At 41.8% G+C, this 24,568-nt stretch overlaps 1 protein-coding gene across 1 annotated transcript in view; it reads left to right on the forward strand.

The window, feature by feature from the left end:
- FANCD2 (FA complementation group D2) overlaps positions 1–24,568 on the forward strand; it is a 55,119-nt gene that overhangs the window by 6,876 nt on the left and 23,675 nt on the right. The window contains exons 8-26 of the mRNA XM_049827112.1: positions 1,088–1,166; positions 1,825–1,949; positions 3,905–3,992; positions 4,965–5,069; positions 6,845–6,945; positions 7,432–7,540; positions 8,301–8,336; positions 8,734–8,877; positions 9,964–10,098; positions 11,507–11,638; positions 14,599–14,706; positions 17,828–17,937; positions 18,829–18,889; positions 19,598–19,723; positions 21,056–21,129; positions 21,218–21,358; positions 22,521–22,621; positions 22,930–23,045; positions 24,373–24,481. Of these exons, the coding sequence (XP_049683069.1) occupies positions 1,088–1,166; positions 1,825–1,949; positions 3,905–3,992; positions 4,965–5,069; positions 6,845–6,945; positions 7,432–7,540; positions 8,301–8,336; positions 8,734–8,877; positions 9,964–10,098; positions 11,507–11,638; positions 14,599–14,706; positions 17,828–17,937; positions 18,829–18,889; positions 19,598–19,723; positions 21,056–21,129; positions 21,218–21,358; positions 22,521–22,621; positions 22,930–23,045; positions 24,373–24,481 (2,000 nt within the window). The remainder of the gene's footprint in view (positions 1–1,087; positions 1,167–1,824; positions 1,950–3,904; positions 3,993–4,964; positions 5,070–6,844; positions 6,946–7,431; positions 7,541–8,300; positions 8,337–8,733; positions 8,878–9,963; positions 10,099–11,506; positions 11,639–14,598; positions 14,707–17,827; positions 17,938–18,828; positions 18,890–19,597; positions 19,724–21,055; positions 21,130–21,217; positions 21,359–22,520; positions 22,622–22,929; positions 23,046–24,372; positions 24,482–24,568) is intronic.

Here is a 24,568-nt window from a genome sequence, read left to right on the forward strand (position 1 = left end):
TAAAAATAGTCCTTGTTGTATAAATACAATGACAAACTCGGTGTTTTTGCTGAGGGATGGTATCTTGTATGGGTGCTTCTTTTGGTTTCTTATTTTTAGTATCAGTTCCATGCTTAGCAGTAGTCAAAACAGCAAACAGAATATTAGGGAAGGAATTGGGAACAAAATGGAAGACATCGTGTCACTGTAAATGCATGGTAAAATCACATTTTGAATGTGCCATGCACTTCTGGTCAGGCTGTCACAAAAGTACAGAACGGTTTCTATGTAAGTAGGGAAAAATATTGTAAATAAACTAGAATTCTGCCTGCCTTTAAAGGAGATGACTGGCAGAGAGATGATAGATGTCTGTAAAAGCAAGAAAGATTTAGAAAAGGTAAATGAGGAAGGTTTAACCACTGTTTCTAACTATGCAAGCCAGCAAACAAAAAAAGCAGACGTACTTTTTCAGATTATACATAATTACCCTGTGGAATTCAGTGTTGCAGAATGTAGAGGTCGGAAATTACACACAGTTGTGTTTTGGGTTTTTTTATAAGTCTTAGGGAGATTAATGGAGGATAAATGTACTGCTGGATAGCAGACATGATGGACTGGGTACCAGCTTCTGCCTTGGAAATTTGCTAAACTGCTTATTGTTGGAAGTTGAGTGGAAACTGAAAAGACTGCTCTGTAAATTCCCTGTTACCCAAAACTTATCCAAAAGCATCTAATACTACAGCTGGGGACAGGGATGCTGGGCTCAAAGGAGACTTAGCCTACGCTAGTATAGCCACTCTTACAGTGGCACAGGAGAACTGAAGTAGGGTCACGTTGTACGGTTTGATTTTTGTGCCATAGCTTAGGATGGTGGTGGTGTATTGAAACAGGCTGGCAGTATCCCTGCTTTATGTATATAGCAAGTAAGAAGTAGGGTTCTTCCTAGATGGTGCTAAAATCTATAGGGGTGTTAATGATATTTTCATAATATGGTTTTGACAGTTGGTTAATTTGAATTGCATCTCATGGTCTTGCTGACCAGCAGCAAAACTTTCGAGCCTGTCTGTAGGTCTGACTAACCTGTGTTTCACTTTTTCTCCTGTTATAGCGTGGGCACCTTTGGAACAAATTTTCCCCGGCTCATTGTCAATCAATTTAAATGGCTTGACAGGCTTCTTGACAGCCAGGTGGGTACTGATGGTGCAACCACATGTATGTTTTTTTCAGTCAACTTTGGACTGCCTCTCAGGTGGGGTAAGATCAATTATTATGCTAATGAGAACTGATGTTGTTTTCATATTCACATGCTGAAGGAGAGATTTAATTCTTTCTGTTTTATTATGATTACCTTCACTGACTTTTGAACATCCCCTTTTATTATTTTTCTTCTTCCCTTGCTCTAAGTCTCCTTTTTCATAAATTTCTATCTGTATGTGTGTATCCATATGGGTGGCCCCATTTTAGAGCTGTTGCTGGCAGGAAGTTACAATCCCCTCTTTTTTAATTTTAACAGAGATATTGGATACTTGCAAGCATCTGGGGATGAACTCTCTGTTCCTGCCTTGGTGGTTATTTTCTTTCTTTCCCTAAGTCAGTCATTCTCTGTGGTTACTTGTTTCCTTTGTTCACCAAGATAGTTATATCCTACCTGTAAAATACCATTGTTCCATAAAAGTCTATGCTATAATTCATGACTTCAACTTGACAATGAATTAAAGGACCGTTGGTATAAATACAGGCAAGTGACTTCCTGAGTGACCTTACATGCATAATATTGTTGCCATGCTAATGAACCACTTGCTTATGGTGAGACTTGTGTTTTACAAGTGTTTCTCTTGTCTGCAGGATCTTGTCAAGAAGTTAATGCAGATGGTTCATGTTTCTCCTGTACCAATCCAGCATGATATTATCACCAGTTTACCTGAGATCCTGGAGGATTCCCAGCAAAGTGAGGTTGCCAGAGAGCTCAGGTACAGATGATTCTGGCTGGTTTTTTTCTTTTTTTACCTTTTTTTTTTTTTTTTTTTTTTTTTTTCCTCCCCTCCTTGCACTTAACAGAAAGATATCACATGTTAATGCAGGTTGCACCCATACTGACTAAAGTAGTAGGATAACAGTTTGTTTCTGTTAATGGTAACATTCAGGGACAGCTAGCACTGACTTAGGACGTTTTATTTGTGCTGTTATGCTCTTAGAGAGGTCTAAATACTCCAAAAGTACTTTTATCTAAAAAATTACTGAACCCTTGACTACCTGGATACAGGACAGGTAGAATCCAGTTAAGTACTCATTACTTTTGCTGGATCAGTCTGTGATCAGTCACTTGCATATTCCTGGAGACAGCTTTTGATTTGGCTTGGAATCTGCTACAGTAAGGGTCAACACTGTTTTTATTAATAAAAAAAAATAATCCCACAACACAATAAATGTGTGCACAAAAGCAGAACATTCTGGCTCTTTTATATACATTTCTCCAGCGTATTTACTGACCCAAAGAACAGGGGGACCTAATACCAATAGTCATCCTCCCAGAAAATGCTACCTTAAGCTAGCCTTTGCATGTCTTTTTTTATAGTGTATTCATTTTACACAATAATTTTTTCAGTAGCCTTAGCCTATATTTAATTATACACATGAGTATTTCTAATTCTTATCATTACACAGATCACTTACATTTATGATGGCTGTGCAAATTATCTTTTCATACCTGTAGTCATTATTTCAGCCTACACCTGCAAGCTGTGCACCCTGTTCCTCGTACCCTCTCAAAAGTAATTGTAGCTTTGTGTTTCCATTCTCAGTTTACTGTCTCAGCTCCTAGATAAAAAAGCCCCACAACTGTCTCAGCTCCTAGATAAAAAAGCCCCACACAATTAAATTTTTTTATGCTAATCAAACTCCTAAGACTTCTGTTTTGTCTACCTGTGGTTTTTTCACAGCTGAGAATCTAAACAGTATCAGCAAGGCATATTTATTTCCATATTCTTAATAACCTCTACCCATTTCTGATGTGGGAAAGTACTCATTGCTTATTGTAATGAATTAGGGAGCATAAAAAGAATTACCAGGAAGCTGAAGATGATGGGTTTTTTTCAACTAACAAAATTCAAGTAGAGCTTCTTGCTAGAGAAAGTTTATAGAAACTTAGATGGCAGCCAAGAATTATTAGATGAATTTTGGGAAAGGAAAGTCCACTAGGCTGTTAAACACAGCTTCACTCCCTTGGTCAAGAAGGTGCCAAACCACAGCTTGCTTGAAGCCAGACCAGTTTACATAGGAAGTATTTGTAAATACTTGTCCAATTCTTAGTCTATTTGTTCCCTATTGACCAGTGCTGGGAAAAGGATGCTGAATTAAACAGGTGTGTGGTTGGGCCCATTGTACCTTTCCTTACACGTTTGCAATTACTAGAGCAAATAGTGTGACTAGGGGAGAAGTCACACGAGACAGATTCAGTCCCTGACTTTGGTGGCAATCTCAATTACACTTTGCTGTTGGCATGTCCATGGGACAGAAGCGTGGCTAGAAGGTATCAGACCCAAGTGATGTGTGTGGTTAAATCATATACCAGTAATCTCACTAGTTTTTTCTATTTATGGTGAACCGAGGACCTTCCAGTTTTCAAGTTCTTGCTTGAGGCTTGTACCAGGTCTTTGTCCATGCTCCCTGTTTTTACAAGATTTGAAAAAGATAGAGTCTTCATGTCTGTTTCTAATCAGCAACCACAGAATCACAATTCAGCAGGTTCAGAGAGGAGTGATAACTTAGGGAACAAGTTTTCCATAACGCCAGTGGCTTATGTTGTTGTCAGTTTCAGAGATTTTTTTGCAGTGACCACAAAAACTACTGGAATCATCCAATTTACTAAAGATCCATTCATGGCTTTATTAAAAGGATCATTTGTTTTCTTTTTCTTGTGTATTAGCTGCTTACTAAAACAGGGCAGACGGCTAACAGTTCCAATCCTGGATGCCCTTTCTCGTCTGGATCTTGATGCAGGCCTTCTGGCTGAGGTAAGAGCTTTCATGGAGCAGTTGAGCAGAACCCAGCTCCTGCTTAGCAACATGAGAGCTAGAGCTGTTCAATCCTTCAAAGTATTTTGCTAAATCTGACTCCTACAGGCCTTTAAATGTCCTGACCTAGCTGAAATTGGAAAGGAGTCAGAGAAACTAAAACTTTTGGAAACACGCATGAGGGGTTCAGGAGAAACAGAGAGAAGTTTTCTGGCTGTTACAGTATGCATTCAGAAATTTCAGACACAGCTGTTTTAGCAAATGCAAAAGCACTTGGTCCTGTTGCAGGAAATTTTTAGTGCCTATCTTAAACCTGCTTATTGTCACTATTTCTTTTTTTGAAGTACATTCACCAGACTAGACTGCTATATTCTAAGTAAAGGCAGACTGGTGATTAAATAATTGCATGATCATAGTTTTTCTCTGCAGAATGCTGATAAAGGAGAAGAGATGATGTGTCTTGTGTCTTCTGGACATGCTGGATTGTTGCACTTGTTGCAGTTAGGCATCTTATGAATAGAATAAAATTGGTTCATTTAAGTGCAGGAAATACTATTTTACATAGTCCCGAAAGGCTAGTGCTCATAACGGGCTACACTTCTTCCATGCCTTTCCTTTTTGAAAGCCATTTAAAAAATGATGGAGCCAAGCTCTTCTTGTCAGTGCCAAGTGAAATAAGGGGCAATGGCCACAAATTACAGCCTAGGAGGTTCAGGTTGGACATTTGGAAAAAATGAGTTGGGGTCTGCAGCACTGACATAAATTATCAAAGAGGTGGCAGGTCTTGGGGGGCTTTCCTCCATCCTTGGATATCTTCAAGACTCGGTTAGGTGAGTCTGATATAGTACTGACAATATTCCTGCTCTAAGCAGAAGGCTGGACTGCAAGCCTCCAAAGATTCCTTCCCACTAACATAATTATGTTTCTGTGAACTATAGTCTTGCAACTGATCCAGTATTGCTTTCTCCTCAGGTGCGGCAGTCTGCCATGACCATTGTGCCTTCTGTAAAACTGGAAGATTTGCCTGTAGTAGTAAAATTCATCCTCCATAACGTCAAGGCAGCAGATGCAGTAGAGGTACAGTGTTTTTCTCTGTACTAAAGACCAGTAAGTTGTCTAATCCAGTGCATGTTCTAACAGAGAGCAGTTGCTTCACACAGAGGTGTATGCTTTAATGTTTTCAAGTAAAATTTTTGATATTGCCAAGCTGTTGTCCCAAAAGCTGGGTTCTTTCACCCAGTGTGTAATAAGCCAATCAACACATCAAGTCGATATATTTGTCTTTATTGCTGTACTGCAGTATAGGGTGCCAGCTCTCCAAATACCTGCACACCTTTAGAAAAAAGGTTGAGGTTTTTGTACAATCTTGTGACAAGGAAACACACACAGCAAAAATTGTGATAGGCTACACAAACTTATATAGTGAAAAGATCTTTTGAGCATGTCATGCTCTTGTCCAGTTCATTATATTAAGGTGATCTTACATTTACATACTCATTATGCACAAGTGGGTGTTAATTTCAGTATTAAAATTAAGCAAGGCAAGGCAAAGACAGGGTCTTTACTTGATTCTCATCCAGCATTGACTAATCTACTGTTATCTATTCCTGATGAATAAGATGTTCTTGGTTCTACATACCGCACATATTCTAAGTCTCTACTTAAGTTTACATGATCACCTAGCAGCATCTCCAAGGTAATGCATTTCTTCGTACCAACTATTTCAAAATTTGTTAAGTTTTGCCAACTTTGTTTAATTCTGTGAGTTACTATAACAAAGCATCAAAGCACATGTAGAAACTGTATCTGTCCTTCGACATGTATTTGGCTATGCCTTCAGGCCTGAGAACTGAAACCTCTTCCTTTCTGCTGGCTATTGTAGATTTTTCTCATTTTTTCTTAGAATTTTTTTTGGGGGAGGGGAGGTAAACATCTTAAAGAACTGAAAGCAGTCAAATTGTCTTGAGCTAAACTCTTAGACTGAAAAGCTGTACTTAAGTTAAGCTTTATGCCTCTGAATTTTATCTGAGAATTGTGCATTGCACAGACCTTTTAAGAGTTTTAGATTCCAGAAGTATCCAACAGACATGGGACTGCAAGTTGGTAATTCTCTTCTTTTCTCCACTGAGTTTGTGTTTTGATAACATTCCTAAAAGGGTAGTACTCCTGTTGGAGGACCATTTTCATTCTAAGGTGTAAGCTTCTCCAGTTTTTGAAGTTGCTTTATCTAAGGAAACATACTCAGAATATTTTACAATTTAACCTGATGTATTTTGTCGAGCCAGCCTTGCGGAACTATTTAACATGCATTTTTTTCATACTTTGAGGAAGCCTCAGCCTAAGTCAGATGAGGATTATGATCTGCCCAAATCTTTCAGGGAGACCACTGTGAAAACAGCATGCCTATAACATGCAAGCCAGTCTGTGCTGATGCACTACAAGTTGACAGCAGTCAGATTGGTAAACTCACATGCCCCAGAATTCCTGTGGCTGTCATATACCTTGCACAGCTACTAAACAGGATTAAACTAGTTCACAGCAGCATACAGCAGATATAAGTGGAAATTTCATGGAGTAACTCGTAAGAAATCCTTTCCTGCTTTTTGCATGCATCTGCAACATCATGACATGATGGGTGAAGAGCAAAGTGTTGCTGGTGCATTTTCTAAGTTTAAAAAAAAAAAAAAAAAAAGAGTTTGAGGATGGTTAAATGCTTATGAGTCTTTACAAATACATGAGTTCTTGATTTGTAATTTTAGGGTTATTCTGCGAGATTGTGTTTTCTTGTTCCTCAGCTTCTTCTGTTCCTCCCTTATATATCACAGTGATTTGTGCAAGGACTTGTATTTCAGGTGATTTCTGATCTTCGTAAAAGCTTGGATCTGTCATCATGTGTTCTGCCCCTGCAGATCCTAGGTTCCCAGAAGAAGCTTAAAAGCCAAGTCCAGGCGAGGTACTTGAACAGATTTACATGATTTTCCAAGGGTAATGTGGGACAAGAGGACTTCAGCTTTTCTTTATCTGGTCACTCTGGCACACATGATTACATACATGAGGCTAATTTATCCCACGTAAAGGTTCTGACACCTTTATTCCTTCCTGCTTGGAGTTAATATAACACATTTGTCAGTCTTTGCCCAGCTGTCTTCCCCTGCCATGCATGTAGTTCCTTTTGAGCCACCTGCATCCATGTCTGCATGGGAGTAAGCAGCTCTATAATAAAGTTGCAGACAGTTCATCTGTTTTAAATTCCCTCCAGTATGTTTTTGGTTGATTCTGCAACCTTTGCTTCCACCCTTTTCCAAAATTCCCTATCCTTGCCAGAGCATTTGCTCTAGAGCATGGCTTCTTTAAGTAACTGCTGTGACTGCTAGGCTGCCTTGTTCCTTTTACTACAGTATTTAAGTGACTGAGTCTCCTCCTTTCTGATCATTTACAGTTCTTCCATGAGTCAAGTAACCACCAGCCAGAATTGTGTGAAGCTACTTTTTGATGTGATTAAGTTAGCTGTGAGATTTCAGAAAGATGTCTCTGAAGCATGGATTAAGGTAAGATACATGCATCAGTCCTTGTTTCCTTATTTAATTGGACTTCTAGTTTGAGCCTGAGCTTTTCTTGTAATCAAATGTGATATTAAAAGACAAATGTTAGACCTTCATTTTACTGATACAGATTTCATTCTGTGTTCCAAATTAGCAGTGCTTTCTCAGGAGTCTGATTTCTTCCTCAGTTACCAATTTCACAGTGCTTGCAAAATGGCCACTGGGCTCCACTGTACAGACCCCAGATCTTGAAGTGCAGGATAAACCTGGTTCTACATGTTTACGAGAGTGCTTTGGAAAAAACAGTCTTAGATTTATTTTTTTTTCTGTCTGTAAGAGAGTAGAAAGGTATACCCATATGTTGAGATTGAGCTGTGTGGAGCCTTAAGGTGCTTGAAAATGTCCAGCTAGAAATCAATATTGGCTGGTATTTGGCTAAATTTAATTTTAAATTGCATTTCAGTGTAAACCATGAGACTACTTATTGTTCTCAGCCTTTCATTGCTCATTACCTTAGTTCCTTTTTCAAGCCTGATGTTGTCTGAGAAAGTCCTCATTTAAGCTGAATTTTCATGCTGATTTTTTTGAGTGCCTTCTGTAGTCTCTGCTGTTGGCAAGATCCAGTTTGCTGGCTTTGATAGCTGTCCTGTTGTGGAGGAGAGAAATCTGTGAGCAGTATTTCTTTTGGTGTATGCCTTTTTGACTTGGTTTTGGAATATAGTATTGTAATCTAGCATAATAGCTTCCTTTTTTTTTTTTCTCTTAGGCTATTGAGAACACCACATCTGTATCTGACCATAAGGTAATACTTCTGACTCTGCACTTGTCTCTGGGAATGTCCTCTTCTGCTGGTGTTCTCAAGGGCTTTCCTCGTGGATGTAAATGGGGAGATTTTTCTAGTTGGAGCAGAAACTGCCAGTGATGTTGCATGGGTGGTTCTTTTGGTATTTGACTTGTTCCTAGCATAACAGCCATCCATTTTCTTTGTAACTCTTAGTTCATCCCTTCTGAATGCCAGGGGACAGAGTTATCCTGCTTTAATTCTTTCTTGTTGGACTGATAAGGTTTTTCTACAGTTGTGGCTTTGGGGCTTTTTGAGTTCTTGATTTTTTTTCTCAGTTTTCATTTCAAAGTGTGTAGTTGTCTGGACTGTTTGATATCTTTTCAGCAGAATGATTGGTGGTTATTTCCTCTAAAAGGTTCTGGATCTGATAGTTTTGCTGCTAATCCATTCTACAAACACCAAGAACAGGAAGCAAATTGAGAAAGTATTGAGGAGCAAAATTCGACTGGGTTGCATGCCAGAACAGCTGATGCAGAATGCCTTCCAAAATCATTCAATGGTCAGTGCTGATTCTGCTTTGGGACTCCATCTTCTCTTTTATTTCTCAAGGATCTTGTCAGATGGTGATTTAACCCTGTGCTGCATTATTTATACTATTCCAGTTATGTACACTTCTGTTTTTTAATTTTTGGTTCCAGATCAGTGTCCCAAGGCACATGCCCTCTGTTGTAACTGTCATGTGGTGGGTTTTTTTTTTTCAGAGATGAGCTTTCCTCAGATGGGCTTTTTATGTTGGTGCAAAACCTCTCAGCCTGAGAGATGTGGTCTAGCCCAGGATCTCCACTGTGTGTTCCAGGCATGCTGTTGTCTCCCACGGTGTTTTCAGAAGTTCATATGTTTATATGAACCATTTTTCAAGTGCAATGTTTTCTAGGCCTAAATATATATAGGGCATATGTTTGTAATGTGATGTAAATTACCATTTACTATGAGAAAACTGAAAAGATCAATGAAAAATGACACAGTGCTGCTTGTTGGAGGTAGAGGGCAGATGAGAAACGCTGAGAAATTAGTTAATTCAACCATAATAATGCCTTAAGTAGCCAGATTTTATTCTGAATGTAAGTGGGTTTAATTCAGTTTTAGTTTAACTCCCATCCAGAATAAGTTAAGATCAAGTAAATTAGGCCACTTTACATCTGAATAACAACTTGTTGTTCAAAGGCACTCTGTGTGATTAAGCTAACTTTAAAAGTATCTTGATGTAGTGGAGTCCTTCTGTTAAAGTAAGACCAAGAGTGTGTCTGTCCTGGGGCTTATATTTAGTGATACATTGCTGTAATGTGAGTTCCCTGGTGTCCCCCATAAGAGATACGCTGCTGTGAGCTCTGTAGCTCTGCAGGTTGGCTTCTTAACCAATCTGGAAATCCTTTGTGTGGAGAAGGTTGGAGAAACCCATTCTGGTGTGCCTTATCTGCTCTTGTTGCCCATTTGTGCAAGAGAGGACAGTCAGAGAAGGCAGGAAAGCACCTACTAAACTAAACAAAGCTTTTGGGATGAGCTGGAGCACTCTCTTTATTTAGAGAACTGAGTGTGTTGGAAAAAAGCAGCGATAATCTCCTCTGTCATGATTTCTGTATTTCAGGTTATCAAAGACTTTTTCCCTTCGATCCTAGCACTTGCTCAGACGTTTCTGCACTCCTCACACCCAGCCATAGTCTCCTTTGGCAGCTGCATGTACAAACAAGCTTTTGCAGCCTTTGACTCTTACTGCCAGCAGGTATGGTGTGATGGATGGCATCTGTTTTATTTGTTTGCGCTTTGTTCTAGAATGTATGTCATGATCCTTTAGAGGGAGAGGATTTAAGGCAGTTAGAAGCCTTTGGAGAGAGGTCTGTGCTGTAGAGGAAGCCAAGCAGAAGGTGGCAAACAATCACAGCAAGACTCTGGCAGCAAGTGAGTCAAGCACAGAGACTGCTGGGAGGAGCAGGGAGCAAACAGGCAGGCCTCAGAAGTGACAGAAAGAACAATATGTAGCAGAGAGGACTGTGCTGGGTTTGCTGTAATTCAGAAAGCAAACAAATTGACTGAGAGCTAGCCAGGAAGTCAGGATTGGCCCCCAGGGTCATGGAGGAGATTTGTTTGTAAACCCATATTCCTGTTCTATCTTACCTAGTCACTTTGAACGTCCTCTATTTTAAAAAGCCATTGTTATAGTTTGTATTGAAACATTTTTTTTCCCCTTTCCTTCGATAACTTACTGTGATGAAAAAGTTTACACTGATTTCCCTTAGAGCTCTGACCAACTTGGGCTCCTGCTGCATATTCTGAAATAATCACAGACTAGGCTTTCAGCTCAGAGTATGAGTTCTTGCAGACATGATGACATCAGAAAATTTGGGAATTGAAGACAGCTCTGCACAAGCTTTGAATGTATTTGCACTTTTTGGGGCACAGTATATTTATAATTAAGAGCGTTTCTAGCATTGTATCTGTATTACTTATTACAGCAAACCTAACAGACAAACAAAAAAGCAACTGGGAAAAACCTGAGATGTGAAGGCATACCATGTCATCTGCAGCAAGCTAGTGAGTCTAGTAATACTTTGAGAAGTTAAGAATTTCAGGAGAATGGCTATATTAGTAATTAGTGACATAGGAAAGACCCAGAGCCTCAGACAGTGGATGGGAGTGGAGAGAGATCCCTGTCCAGAATCAACTGAAGTAAGGCCATAAAAATATTTTGGAAAAAAAAATGTCAGTTTTGAACTGCTGTTGAAAAATATTGTGAAGACACTGGAACTGCTGAAGTTAGAGGCGATGTCTTCCTGGGTATGATGCAGTGTTCTGTGCGACTAAGAAAATAAGGTAGATTTTTATCATTTTATGTGTTGGTAACAAAGAGCAGAAGCTGCAGTAGTGTTAGCAAGCAGGCAGGAAAAATGTGGTGAAGAGCTGCTTTATGGAATCATGGGAGCTTTTAGAACTGAATAAAATTCAGGCTCAAGGAGAAAGTCATTATTGTGGATATCGGGAATTAAAGAGCAAACTGAGAAGGACTTAGAATAATATGGTTGAGTTTCAGCATGATTATCCGTACTCGATCAACATATTCTATATGAGTGGAACAGGGCAGACATTTTTCTGTTGATATTTCACTATGGTTTCTCTGGGGGCTTTTTCCTTAGGAAGTTGTAACTGCTTTGGTGACTCATGTATGCAGTGGAAATGAGACAGAATTGGACATTTCTCTGGACGTGCTCACTGATTTGGTGATGCTGCACACATCCCTGCTGATGCGCTATGCCACCTTCGTGAAGGTATGTATATTTCTGGGGGCATACTATATTTCAGGTCACTTACGCTACTTTGCCTCAGATCCAGAATAGGTCAGTACTTTTCAGAAATAGAGGTATTGGAACAACTCGTACCTGTAAAGCTATCTGTCTTGAGAAATGCTGTGGTCAGAAGTGAAAGGTATCTGCTATGAAAGCATGAGCTGTAAGATAGGACTGTAGGATTTTTTGACAGAAGAAATTGAGATAGACAAATTGAAAAAGTTACCCTTCCCTGTAGCTGGAGAATGTTTAAATTGCAGGCATGGAATGACACCTATGACAGAAGGAAAAAGCTGTCTTTATTAACATCAGCTGTTTCAAATACTTGGCACAAACCTGTGTGCTTTGTGGACTGCCTGTTCTACCACATTGAAAGACTGACAGTACTTTAGCCAGTATTTGAATCCTAAAACAAAACTCCTGGCAGGGATGGGAAAAGACTTATGTCCTAAAATTTAAAAGAAGAAAGTGCTCAATTGGGAGAAAAAAATGAACTATTGGTTCCTAAGAATGACAAGCAGGGTCAGACCTGCCCAGTTGCCTGTTTTCAAAAGTAGTAAAGGTGGAGATTGAGTGAAGAGCAAAACAGCAAGGCAAGCGTGTAGCAATACTTGAACAGTCCCCCAAGAGCCCTTGAAGAGTATGGGTATGGGTATTCCCCCCAACCCTCTGACTTTTTTTGGTGCCCCCTTGGTGTTGGTGGATTCCGTAGTTTAAGTACACACTGTGGGAAAGCAATATGCTTTTTGCTGTTTAGCTGGTTGATTGTTAAATGTAAATTACTTGCTTAAAATATGCAGCGACATGGACAGTGGGATTGAGTGCACCCTCCGCAAGTTTGCCAACAACACCAAGCTGTGTGGTGTGGTCGACATGCTGGAGGGAAGGGATGCCATCCAGAGGGACCCTGACAGGCTTGAGAGGTGGGCCCATGCGGACCTCATGAAGTTCACAAGGCCAAGTGCAAGGTCCTGCACATGGGTCAGAGCAATCTCAAGCACAAATACAGGCTGAGCAATGAGTGGGTTGAGAGCAGCTCTGTGGAGAAGGACTTGGGGGTATTAGTGGATGAAAAACTGAGTAAGGGCCAGCAATGTGCACTTGCAGCCCAGAAAGCCAAAACAAAAGAAGCATGACCAGCAGATCGAGGGAGGTGATTCTGCCCCTCTACTCTGCTCTCATGAGACCCCACCTGGAGTACTGTGTTCAGCTCTGGGGCCCCCAACATAAGAAAGACATGGACCTGCTCAATCGAGTCCAGAGGAGGGCCATGAAGATGATCAGGGGGCTGGAGCACCTCCCCTATGAAAACAGGCTGAGAGGGTTGAGGTTGTTTAGCCTGGAGAAGAGAAGGCTCTGGGGAGACCTTATAGCTGCCTTCCAGTACTTAAAGGGGGCCTGCAGGAAAGACGGAGACAGATTCTTTAACAGAATGTAGTGATAGGACGAGGGGTAACGGTTTTAAACTGAAAGAGGGTAGATTTACATTAGATATTAGGAAAAAATTCTTTACCGTGAGGGTGGTGAGGCACTGGAACAGGTTGCCAGAGAAGTTGTGGATGCCCCATCCCCGGAAGCGTTCAAGGCCAGGTTGGATGGGGCTTTGAGCAACCTGGTCTAGTGAAAGGTGTCCCTGCCCACGGCAGGGGGGTTGGAACTAGATGATTCTTAAGGTCTCTTCCAACCCAAACCATGCTACGATTCTATGATTCTGTGATTCTAAAAAAGGCATTAAGATCTGCCATAAAAAAGGCATTAAGATCTGCCATAAGAATTTGGAATGCAATCTGTCACAGACTTGATGGGTATAACAGGAAAAAATGGGACACGCTTGTCTCCTGGCAGAGGGAAGATGTGATAAAGACTCAGGGTTGAAAGTAGTCTTTGGAAGAGACAACCTAAAACCCCTGCTCATAATTGAATGCGTTGTCAAAAGTGTGATGGGGAGTACTTGCTCACAGCAGTCCGCAAAGACCTGCTGACCTTCCTTCTGACCTTGTTTGCATGTTCTTGAGCTGGCAGATCACTTGCAGATTGTGGTTTCTATGGGCTGATCCTTGATGCATTACCAAAGCTTGTATGTGAAACACATTAATCAGTGCTCTGGCCACAGCTCAAGGTCTGGCAGTACGCCATGTTTGCCATGCATCTCGGAGGTGGTTGAGATGCTAGCCAGTTACCTGTAAAAAGATCTGTAGAGCTGCAGATGCCTGGCATATTTGTCACTGAGCTGGAGCCTCTCCAGCACAGAGACAGCATGCAGATCTTAGTACAAATCATCTCCCCAAACAGCTATTTTTTTAATCTTAAAACTGGGTGAATTTTCTTGAGGGTTGCAAAAGTGGTTATCTAGTCTCATCAAACTCGACACCTCATTCCGAATCCTGCTTGAGGTTGGCCAGTAGTAAGAGAAAAATAATGGCAGCAAAATGCTATGTCAGTGGTAGGAAAGCTAGCTTGTCTCTGGGAAACAGCTGGACTCTTTTTCACTGAAGCACTGGAAGAAGAAATATCCTGAGAATGCCAGCCAGCAGAGAACATTCAACCCCTAGATTGTTAACAACTTGACTGTTACAAGGCTTGTAATGGAAATACTAGTAAAAACCCCATAATGTTCATTTTGTCAAATACTTTGAATCTTGTGACAAAACCTGTGATAGAAGATAAATATCTGTCACTAATGGCATTGGAGCACTCCCAAAATGCTTATTGTAGCCAGACTGTTCTTCCCATTCAGCCTGTGAGAAAAAGGAACTGCTGTAATTAAGGCCAGAGCAATAGTTCTGCATTTATGTTTGTTTAATTTGAATGTAGCTTTTTCTTGCATGTACAAAAAAGGTAAAGTTAATTGTCTTCCCTGAGGTTGACAATTGATGTATTTTTGGGAATATGGAAAGGGTTTCTTGATACATCTGAGCTAGTTTGTGGCTTCTCTCTTGCAGACCATTTTAGACTCTACACAGAAACTGAATCCATGCCAGATCCGGAAGCTTTTCTACATTCTCAGCACACTAGCATTCAGCCAAAGGCAAGAAGGAAGCTATATTCAGGTAAGCAGAGACACAACAGAAAGGAGTTCAGGCTGTGCCTTGGTCCTTTTTGCTAGGTAACTTCCAGAGATTGTGTTTTGTAAATAATGGCCTCATCTATGAACAGTGATTGATGTCAGGATGTCCTTCAGCTTAAAATTCTCTTCTCCCCCAGTGACTGCAAACCAGCTTAAAGCTCCAGACTTTCCACCCTGTATAGCAAGGGCTCATCACAGTGACTGCATGCCTTGCATCTTTCACAGAAAGGTCCTCTTCTCTTGCGTATCTAAGAAAGGTAGAGTTGTTAGAAGTGTTGGTGGAAGAGGACCGACGGCAGTCTCTAATCTAACTTCCCAGTTGAAGTGGGACTGTCATCAACATGATACCAGGTTGACTGTGGCTTTGTCTAGCTGAGCCTTGAAGACTTGCAAAAGTGTAGATTCAGCAGCCTCTTTGTCAAGCTTTGTTTCTCCATCACTTGGAAGCATTCAGAAAGCATATTTCAGCTTCCTCCCCAAGATGTTCATCTTGATTCAGCTGCTTAATGTTTGCACACCAGAGACAACAGACTCATGTTAGAAGAACTGAACTACATAGAACTACTCTGCTGTGAAGTGGTAGACTTCACACCTTTTGTGCCTCTAGTTTAAACACAAGAAGCTATCAAACCTGGTCTGTCTAAATTCATATTCATTTTACCTTGTATGATTCAGCTGCAGCATAATAGTGGTGGTATCAGATACCTTTGTCTGGATTTCTGACTCCTTGAGAACGGCAGTGATCAGATAAAGAGATATCTCAAAGAAATTTATTTCACAATGGAGATGTCTGGGTTTAAAATCTTCCTGTTCATAAAGCTCAGCTCTTAGAAATTAGGACTATTTGTCTTTCTTTGAGTCCCTGCATAGTTTCTAGTTGTGGATGTGTTTGCACACGGTAGCTTGAGACTGTAAAGGAAATCTGCTCTTCTTCTCTTCCTGATTGGTCTGTGGCATGTAAAACAGCATGTCTGTAGTCATTTCAGGTCTTCTCACTCACCCTGCTGAGATGGAGGTCTTCACTGCCAAAAGTTCCAGTTGTATGACAGGTTTAGCTCCTTTCTGAACTACCTTCCTCAGTGATTTCCCTGCCTCCCAGCCCAAGTCTTTCTTACATACAACTTGTGAAAATTGCCTTGGCAACACTCAGGGTGATTTTGCAGCCCAGAAGGACTAGCTATCAGGAAGAAGTGTTCTGCCTGTCACCCTCATAATTTGGAAGAAGAAGGGGAGTAGTGTAAGCTCTAGAATTTATTCTGAGCTGAGAGTTTGTGATTGTGGAGATCCAAGGCTGGCAGTTTGACTCTGTCCTCAGAGATACCAAAGACTCCAGGGGGAGATCTCCAAATAAATCAGTATCCTAGAAACCAACTTCCTCTTTGCCTTCTCTTAACTGTACTTCTAAAACCGATGCCTCTTGGACACGAGAATCTCTACAGGCAGATTAGACATTTGTCCTTGCACTTCACAGGTCATTCCACAGGCATCTTGCCTAGTGAAGGTCAAGAAAAGATAGCATAACCGGGTACTGTCCTTTTCTCTGCTACCAGTTTGATCTTGTTGGCACTGGTAGTTTGCGTAGCATAACTCAAGCCTTCATCTCTTTTGTCTCAAGACCTCTCTCTGGTCAGAGCTTGTGCTTTCATGCAGCTCTCAATTCCTGAGGATCTCTGTATGGGCCAGCCTCCTCCTTTGCAGGACCAGTAGGGTGAGTTAATAAGAATCAATGCAGCCAGAGCTGTTGTTATTCCATGATGTTTTTCAGTGGCCTTTGCTGCTTTTATGAAGCTGCATCTGAGTTCTCACACGTGTTCTGTTGCAGTCTGAGAATGCTGCTTCTCATAACAGGGATGCTGCTCTTCTGCAGTGGTCCCTGCTTAAGCTAGCAATAGGACTGTTGCTAACTGGCTAAAAAGAGCAGGTTTTCTGCTTAGTGCATTCATTGTTCCATCCCTGCTTTGAAATCAATTACTTCGTGATACCTACTTTTAGATATGAGGAAGCTGAGCTGTCCCTTATCTTTGGTCAGAACCCACTTGGCAGCCCTCTCCCGTGATTGTCTGCTTAGCTAAGGTTTCTGTCTTTTATCACCTACAGTTTATCGGTTTAAGGGATCAGGCAGAATGCATCCCTTTGTAAGAGACACTATTCTGGACCAGTTGGCGGCTACCCTGTGTTAGCCTCCAGTCGGCTGTTCCATTCTCATCTCTCAGGATGATGGCTTTCTTGATTAGCATTCCTCTGCCAGAAGTGCAGGTTCAGCTTGGATTACTGTGGCTGATTTGCTACACACTCTTCTGTGCTTTGCCTTCGATCTCTTCAGCAAGTATTAGACTTCTCATCCACAACACTGGTCTCCCAACTCTCCTGAAGCATCATACTTCTACAACTGAGTATGCTTCATGTTTTCAGTATCAGGAGACCTCTTAGTCTATCATCAGTGGTCCAGACTTTAAGAAATCTTCAGAATTGTTTTTGCCCATTTTGGGAAAGTGCATCCAATCAGCTGCTTGACAGAGCTGTTGAAGTAGAACATGCTGCATTGAGACCTGTGGTGGGCTTACCAAGCTGCTGCAAAGAAACGTTTACAATTGTGCAGGGTATGATTGCCCATGCCCAGGGGACAAGGGAGGCAGCATGAGAAATGTCTTAATGCCAGGTGTCTGGTGTGCTGCTACCTACGTCTCTCTTTGGACCTTCACCAAAAACTGCACCATCCCTCAGCATCCTGAAGTTGACAGTGTTTTGGAGGGCAGCTCTGCAGTTGCTGTTTTGTGAAGGGCTCCAAGACCATCTGCTATTTTTCTAATATATTCTTCTATTAATTATAGATGAAACCTGGACCAGCTACATGTTCTGTGTAGTAATTAGAGCAAAGTCAAAGCGAATCACTTTTAATGCTGTTTGCAGCTTTACCTAGAGTTGTGACCAGTATTTTCATAATAAAGGAATCACAGAATGTGCATTGCTTTTGCAAAGCTGTAATCCCAACAAACCATCTCCCTGCAGCCTTTGGAGATGACATTAAGTGAAGATGCCAATAGAATTGTGAGTGATGCACACAAGTACCTCTGTGGTAATGTGGTCTGTGTCTTTCTTTTTAGGATGATATGCACATGGTGATCAGAAAATGGCTCTCCAGCACAGTTCCCAACCACAAACAGATGGCGATTATTGGTGCGGTTACGATGATAGGCAGCGTGGCATTAAAAAGGTGAGAGAGAATGTAGCAAAGATGAATTTAACATGCTTTCAGTTCAGACCAAAGTGGGAGTGGGACAAAGAAAGGGGGGCATTGCCTTCTTGCTCATGCATATCTTGGTCAAATCCAGGAACTTAAAACTCTTCTCTGCAGACTGCAGTGATTGGTGTTACAACCCGTTCAATACTGCTCACCTGCTGCTAATCTCAAATGCATCCTGAATTTCTTGTTAATGTCTGTTCATGGATGCCTTGACTAGCACCAGCAGCACCTATTGCTTGGAAAAAAAATTGAACACTGGTGGACTGACTACAGATCAGCTTCTGACACTAAGGAGGAATAACCTAGTGTGCTCAATGTTTGAATACAGGGAAATCTAAAAGAGAAGCAAAGGGAAAGATTGTTACTGCTGTGCTGGACATTGGTGTGACAATTGTCAATGTACCATATAAGTAATTTGTGAACAGTGTTCATAAACCCGGCAAACTCCTGATTAAGAGCTGTGAGAAAGATTAAAGCACCTGGAAAATAAGAATTTAACTGCTGTTGGGAAGAATTACGTAGCTCGCTGATCGTGCACTTCTTAATAAAATGCTTTTGCTCTTTATTACGTGAAGAGGAAAGCCCGTCTTACCTCCAGGCGCTGAGTCAGTGGACCTCGTTATGGGGATGACTTTAGGGCTTTAGGTTTCAACAGGTTATAAAAAGCATATCCTTGAAGAAGACATCGAGTCTTGTCCTGAGGGTCCCAAACAGCAGCAGGTCTTTTCCTAATAATGTTCCAAAGAGCATCTTTTTTATGTATAATTCTCCAATTTCTGAGAAGAGAACCATGTGTGTGTGATGGGTTTTGCCATCTCTTAAGTGTTGTGCAACAAAAGCAAGATTATCAATTGCTTTCAGAAATGAAGGAGATGGTAGTTCATTGGAGAGACCAGAGCTGAACAGCGAGCGTGATGGGCAGGTGAGTGCCAAGAATAGGTACTTACTGGGGCAGTGTGGGAGAGAGGGAGGGATATGGTCAGCCAGGAGATGTGACTGGAAACACAGTCTTGGGTGAAGTAGTATGTGTGTAGCTTTACTGGGCCTGGGATTCTTGTATATTGACTGCAGAGCCAAGAACCTATTAAAAATGGTTTTGCAGAAACAAAGATCTATATTAAGATAGCATCCGCTGGTCTTGCCTATGGCTAATCCAGGACAAGCAGTATTGCAGCCATCTAGTAAAAGTCTTCTATCCAGACGTTATTTCAAACACAAAGGAAATAAACAGGACAATCTGCTTCAGTGAGCCAAAGGCAGCCTTCACCTTCCTCTCAGCTTGGCAGCAATGCCTTTCAGGCCATCTAGAGAAAGCACTTCTGCTGTACAGGGTTAGCCTTGGCCTTTTTTCTTAATTCCTTTTGAAGAACCTTCTTCTAGGCTGGCACTCTATTTGGTGGTGCTGGGCAGACTCTTTTGTGTTACTTCGTGGTGGAGCTGGGCCAGGATCTTAAAAGACCTGTGTGCCTTCTTAAAACTGGGTCTTTGCAAGACCAGTCACCATGGGCTGTTACCCTAGAGATGATGCTTTGGATATACCTTGAATTAGTGTAAAAGGGACTCAAGGTAAAAGCTTGAGTTGGATCCATTTACCTCACCCATTTCTGCAGACTGCTCTCTCCCCTTTCAGCTTTCTACCTTGCTGGACCTTGTGGGCTTCTGCTGTGAGCAAACACCAGAGGTCTTGGCTCTGTACTATGATGAACTTGCCAGTCTGATTGAGAAGCAGAAGGGGAATTTGGACTTGCAGCTACTGGTACGTTGCCGAATAGTTTGAACTTAATCACTTATCGTGTTTCTGACAAATTCTTTTTTTTTTTTCAGGCATTGGCAGGACAGAGTCAATTTGAGGATTTCACTCCAGTCTGAGAACCCTTTTTTTGTTCTAGGCATGCTTAAGGGCCTGTAAGAGATTGATCGGATACAAAATCCCCTTTCAGTGCTCTCAGCTTTTTTTGATTGTGGCAGGTTAAAGCATGTTGTGCTTTAACAGCTTCCTTTATGTGAACTTTTACATGACAACAGGGAAGCCTTTTAAAGGAAATTAAATTACATTTCAGAGCGTGCTTTTAAGACTCATAGGTAAAAGTAGAATCTGAAAGAACTTTAAACTTAGTATTGAAATTGGCTTCTGGTCAGACTGTTAAGGCTAACTGATGCCTAAGGACTTTGAAAAGCCACAGTCATTTATGGTAATAAATAAATAAATGGTATTTGTGATAATAGGAAGAAGTTTGTGGACAGCTCTTTCTTCTGGCTGGGGACTCTTTTTGCATGTGTGCTGTGCCTGCCAGCAGGGTAGCAAGCCATCTTGGGGCCCAGGAGAGCATGGAAGGCTGCTGTGGAATTGATCACTCTTTGTGGCACAGATGCTTTTTGCACCTGCTGGTTACAGAGAGGAGGAACTGCTTGTTAGAACGAGGGAAAGTGACCAGGGAGCTGTGAAGTGCTGGCAGTCACTCTAAACAGCTCTGTGCCTAGGGCTAGAAATGCCAGTCTCCTGAGGTCCAGCTGAGTTCTCCAAGGAGGACAAGTAAAGGAAGGAGGGTTTCTTCTTTTTCCTTGCAAGACTGAAATGTAAAAGCAAGCTAAGGTTCTTCTCCCAATTTTTGTGCAGATTTTTTTGGGTCTTCTCATTGTCTGTTTGTCCAGACTCTGTCACATCTATTATTTTACTTCTCCCGTAATTGTTTCTAACAATGTAAGCATGTAAAGCATATGGGACACATTGTGTGAAATAAAACCTTGCCAGTACTTCATAGCCATTTCATTTTGATGATCAGCTCTTAGGACAGAGAACTTTCCATGGCTGCTTTCCAGCCAGCTGCTCTGCCTCTCTGAAGCACTGTGGAACTTTGGAAGCCCACATCCAAAAAGCAGGGAAGAAATTGGTTGTGTATGCTTAGCAATGTTTCCTGGCTTTGTCTCTAAAGTCAGGCCCTGGCTCTCCTTGCAGGCAGTGGGCTTCATTCCTGTGACTGTTCCAGGATACTTTTGCTTGGCCTTATCATCTGCATTTTCCACTGCTGTGTTGAAGCTTTCTTCACTGAGTCCATTTGCTGAGCAGGTTTTTTTGCTTTCTTTATAGGAGGAGTTTGGGAGGAGTTTGGTGGAGGACTTTCCCAGTGACTTTGTGGTGGATCTCAGCCCCACAGTGGATGGGTATGCTAATCACAGGCTAAGTATTTGTAATGTTTCTGTCACGGAGAACTGAGTTTGTCAACACGAGCTTGTCTGTCTTTCCTTGCAGTTCATTCTTGTTCCCAGTGAAGTCCTTGTATAATCTGGATGAAGATGAAAGTCAGGGAGCAATTGCTATTAACCTCTTACCGTTGGTGTCGCAGGGCGAGCTTGGCAGGGTCACTGATGGAATGAGTAACCAAAGTAAAAGGTACTTAGACACTTAACTGTGGGATAACTGCAAAGGTAAAGGAATTGTTTTCATTTGATGCACTTCACTGCTATCAGCCTTGCCTGCCAAAGTGCCTGATAAGGAGCTGGTCAGAGAATTTACCAGTTTCCAGTGTTCTTTTCCTTCTCTTGCTGTTAGATATATTCAGGTAGGTCTGGAGGCATAAGCTGGTTGGGAACTGGCAGTCTGTTCTGTCTCAAGCTGTTTAGGTGATCTTGGGTAAGTCATATTGCATCTGCCTTGTTTCCCATCTCTCATGTGAGAATAGTAGCTCTTTCTTCTAATGTTATGGTGATATTGAATGCCATATTGAGATGGATAGGCAACTCTGAGGTGGCAAAATTAATATTTTGAGTGATGATTCTCAGAGAGTCACCAAGGACTCAGTGTGCATCAGCAGTACATGATTTGTTCTCACCTTCAGTTATACTTTGACAACATAGATGGGCTCCAGAGCAAAACCACAAACGTGCAGCCACAAGTGAAATCTGACTGAGAAATATGGGCTTTGTCTGTGGAGAATGGAACAGGAAGCATGTAAGAATTAAAAATATCCAATTAAACAGTAGAATGTCAAATTTAAAAATAATAAAAGGCTTTTTTAACTGGCACCTTTATATCATGCATAATTTATTGTCACATTTTGTTGAGATTTCAGTTGTGCTTAAAAAAAGACATGGTCACTTTAAAATAAAATATAGCTACTTTACATGCATCTATGGAAAAATTTTAATTTTCCTCACTCAGAAGGTGAGCAGCGGCATGCTACAAAACATTCAAGAAGCTTTCTCCACTGCTTACAGATGTCTTTTGCACAATTTCTTATAGTTCCTTCTGAGTTATTCAACTTTGCTTTTTACCAGAAATAAATCTGATGCCATTTTTTGTCCTTTACAGCAGTTTTTCTGTCCTTATGTGCTTTTTGCCAGAAAACTGGTGATCACCAATTTTTTAAATTTTTTTTTTAACCATGTGGTGCATTTTGCTTTGTGTTGCTGGGACTTGCAAGAAGCAAAATAGAAGGCATAGGCAAGGTGGCATGGGGAGGACGTAGGATTTAATGGAAAAGTGATGGGCATTTCTGGAGGTATATAAAACATAGGACCCACTCTATTTCTCTTCTTTTTTTTTTTCCCCCCAGGGTAGTGTCACCAATGTGTCTGTCACCCTCTTTCCGATTGCTGAGGCTCTACACTGGGGAGCAAAACAGTGGAAGCCTGGAAGAGATTGATGCCTTATTAGGTATGGGAAATGGACCTTTTATAGAGTGAGTCTGTCTGACTTGTTCCTGTCCCAGATCTGCAAAGACTTCCTGCAGTTGTAGGAAGAATTGTGCAGTTTTTGAAGGAGGCTGAGATGCTCTGTTACCCACAAGGAGGAAGAGAGGCAGGGGAGATAATTGCTTTGTCTGGGGATGGAGTGGCTGACAAGGCTTACTCCAAATAGCCATTGGAATTGATACAGGCTTTGGTAAGAGACTTTGTCCGTGCAAAGACTGAAGGATGGGTAGCAAACCCAGTACAACGTGTTCTCTTCCGGCTCTGACCCAGGTTGCCCCCTGTACCTGACTGACCTGGAGGTTGAAGGGAAGCTGGACTCTTTATCCAAGCAGGAACGGGAATTTCTGTGCTCACTCCTGTTCTATGCTCTCAACTGGTTTCGTGAGGTGAGTAGAGCTTTGTCTGCAGGTTCTGGAGTGTCACTGAGGAGTATCCCTTACAAACACTAACCCTAGGCTTCAGGGGTGCAATTGTTGTTGAAGAGTCTTGCCTTTCGGAAACCTTCTCCAGCAAGGTCCTGGTGATCTCTCCATGTTCTTCTCTTCATTATCATTTACCCTTTGTCCTGCTGCTGGCAGCAACTCTGCTTTCTTGGACAGAGGCTCTAAGGACTGCCTTGCTGATGTGAATTTTCCTCCTGCTACTCAGCTGCAGTCTCTAAGCTCTGGCACATTTTAGTGTTTGAAAATTGGTTTTGCTGTTGCAGGGAGGATGCTGTAAACCCCCAATACATGTCTAAACTATGAGGTAATATATGTTTAAACTGTGAAGGGGGCATCAGAAAGAAAAGTTCAGTCTCACCACACTGGAGAGCAGAGGAGTCACCAGCTGGTTAAGGGCGTTGATTGTTGTCTTCTGCCCGGCATGTGTGAGGCCCTGCCTGCAGTACTGTGTTCAGTTTGGGGCTCCTGTTGTCATTCTGGAGTGAGTCCAGCAGAAGCCACCAGGCTGATGATGGGCTGGAGCACATGGCGTATAGGGGGAGGCTGGAAGAGCAGAGGTTATTCAGCCTGGACAGGGGAAGTCAGAGGGGGGGCATGTTGTGGTCTTTTACTATGGTGCCTTTCTTGGAGATGCTCAGTGCTCTACTAGAAAAGGCTGTAAGCAACCTGTTTAGTTAATGCTGCTTTGAGCAGGGTGTTGGACTAGAGACTTCCACAGATCCCTTGCAAATTTGGTTGTGATTGTGTGCTTTGTTGTATACCTCTGTGAGCTTACAGAAGGGTGAAATGCAGTGCCTTCAAGCAGATTTGGACCATGTATTTGCTAACATTGATGGTCAGAGGGAATAACCCTGCTGGGGTTATTCTGATAACATGAGCTATGTCAGAGTTGGTGCAGCTCCACATCCCCAGTCCTCCCTGTTCCCGCCCTTCTCCCAGGACTGCCTCTTTCCTGGCAGACCTGGGAATTGCCAACGGGTTTCTAGAGGCACAAGCGCACAGAAACCTGGCAAGGTGCTGTCTGCTAATTCCTCTTCAGTTAATATTAGACCTGTAGGTGTTGCTCTATTGCTTTTTGTAGATTGCACCAATTATGTCCATGTTCTCATGGGCTTCTGAAGAGCTTTGTTCATGCAGTCTGGATCTGGTAACACAGGCCACTTGTGTTGTGTTGTGTGCTTATTCAGGACTTCAGGATGTTATTCGGAAAAGAAAAAGGAAAAGTGGGTACAAATCTCCCTAAGTCAATGAGTTTGGTTTATATCTCTAGGTTATAAATGCCTTCTGCCAGCAACAGGATGCTGAGATGAAGGGGAAAGTTTTGACTCGATTAGAGAACATCACAGAGCTGCAGACTGTGCTGGGAAAGTGCTTGGCAGGTGAGTATGAAACATTTACACATTCTGGGCCTGCACCAGCTGTGAAGTGAAAGGGATTGGCTTAAACATCAGTGGAGGAAGTATATG

The sequence above is a fragment of the Accipiter gentilis genome, chromosome 23, assembly GCF_929443795.1.
Source record: "Accipiter gentilis chromosome 23, bAccGen1.1, whole genome shotgun sequence".
Taxonomy (NCBI): domain Eukaryota; kingdom Metazoa; phylum Chordata; class Aves; order Accipitriformes; family Accipitridae; genus Astur; species Astur gentilis.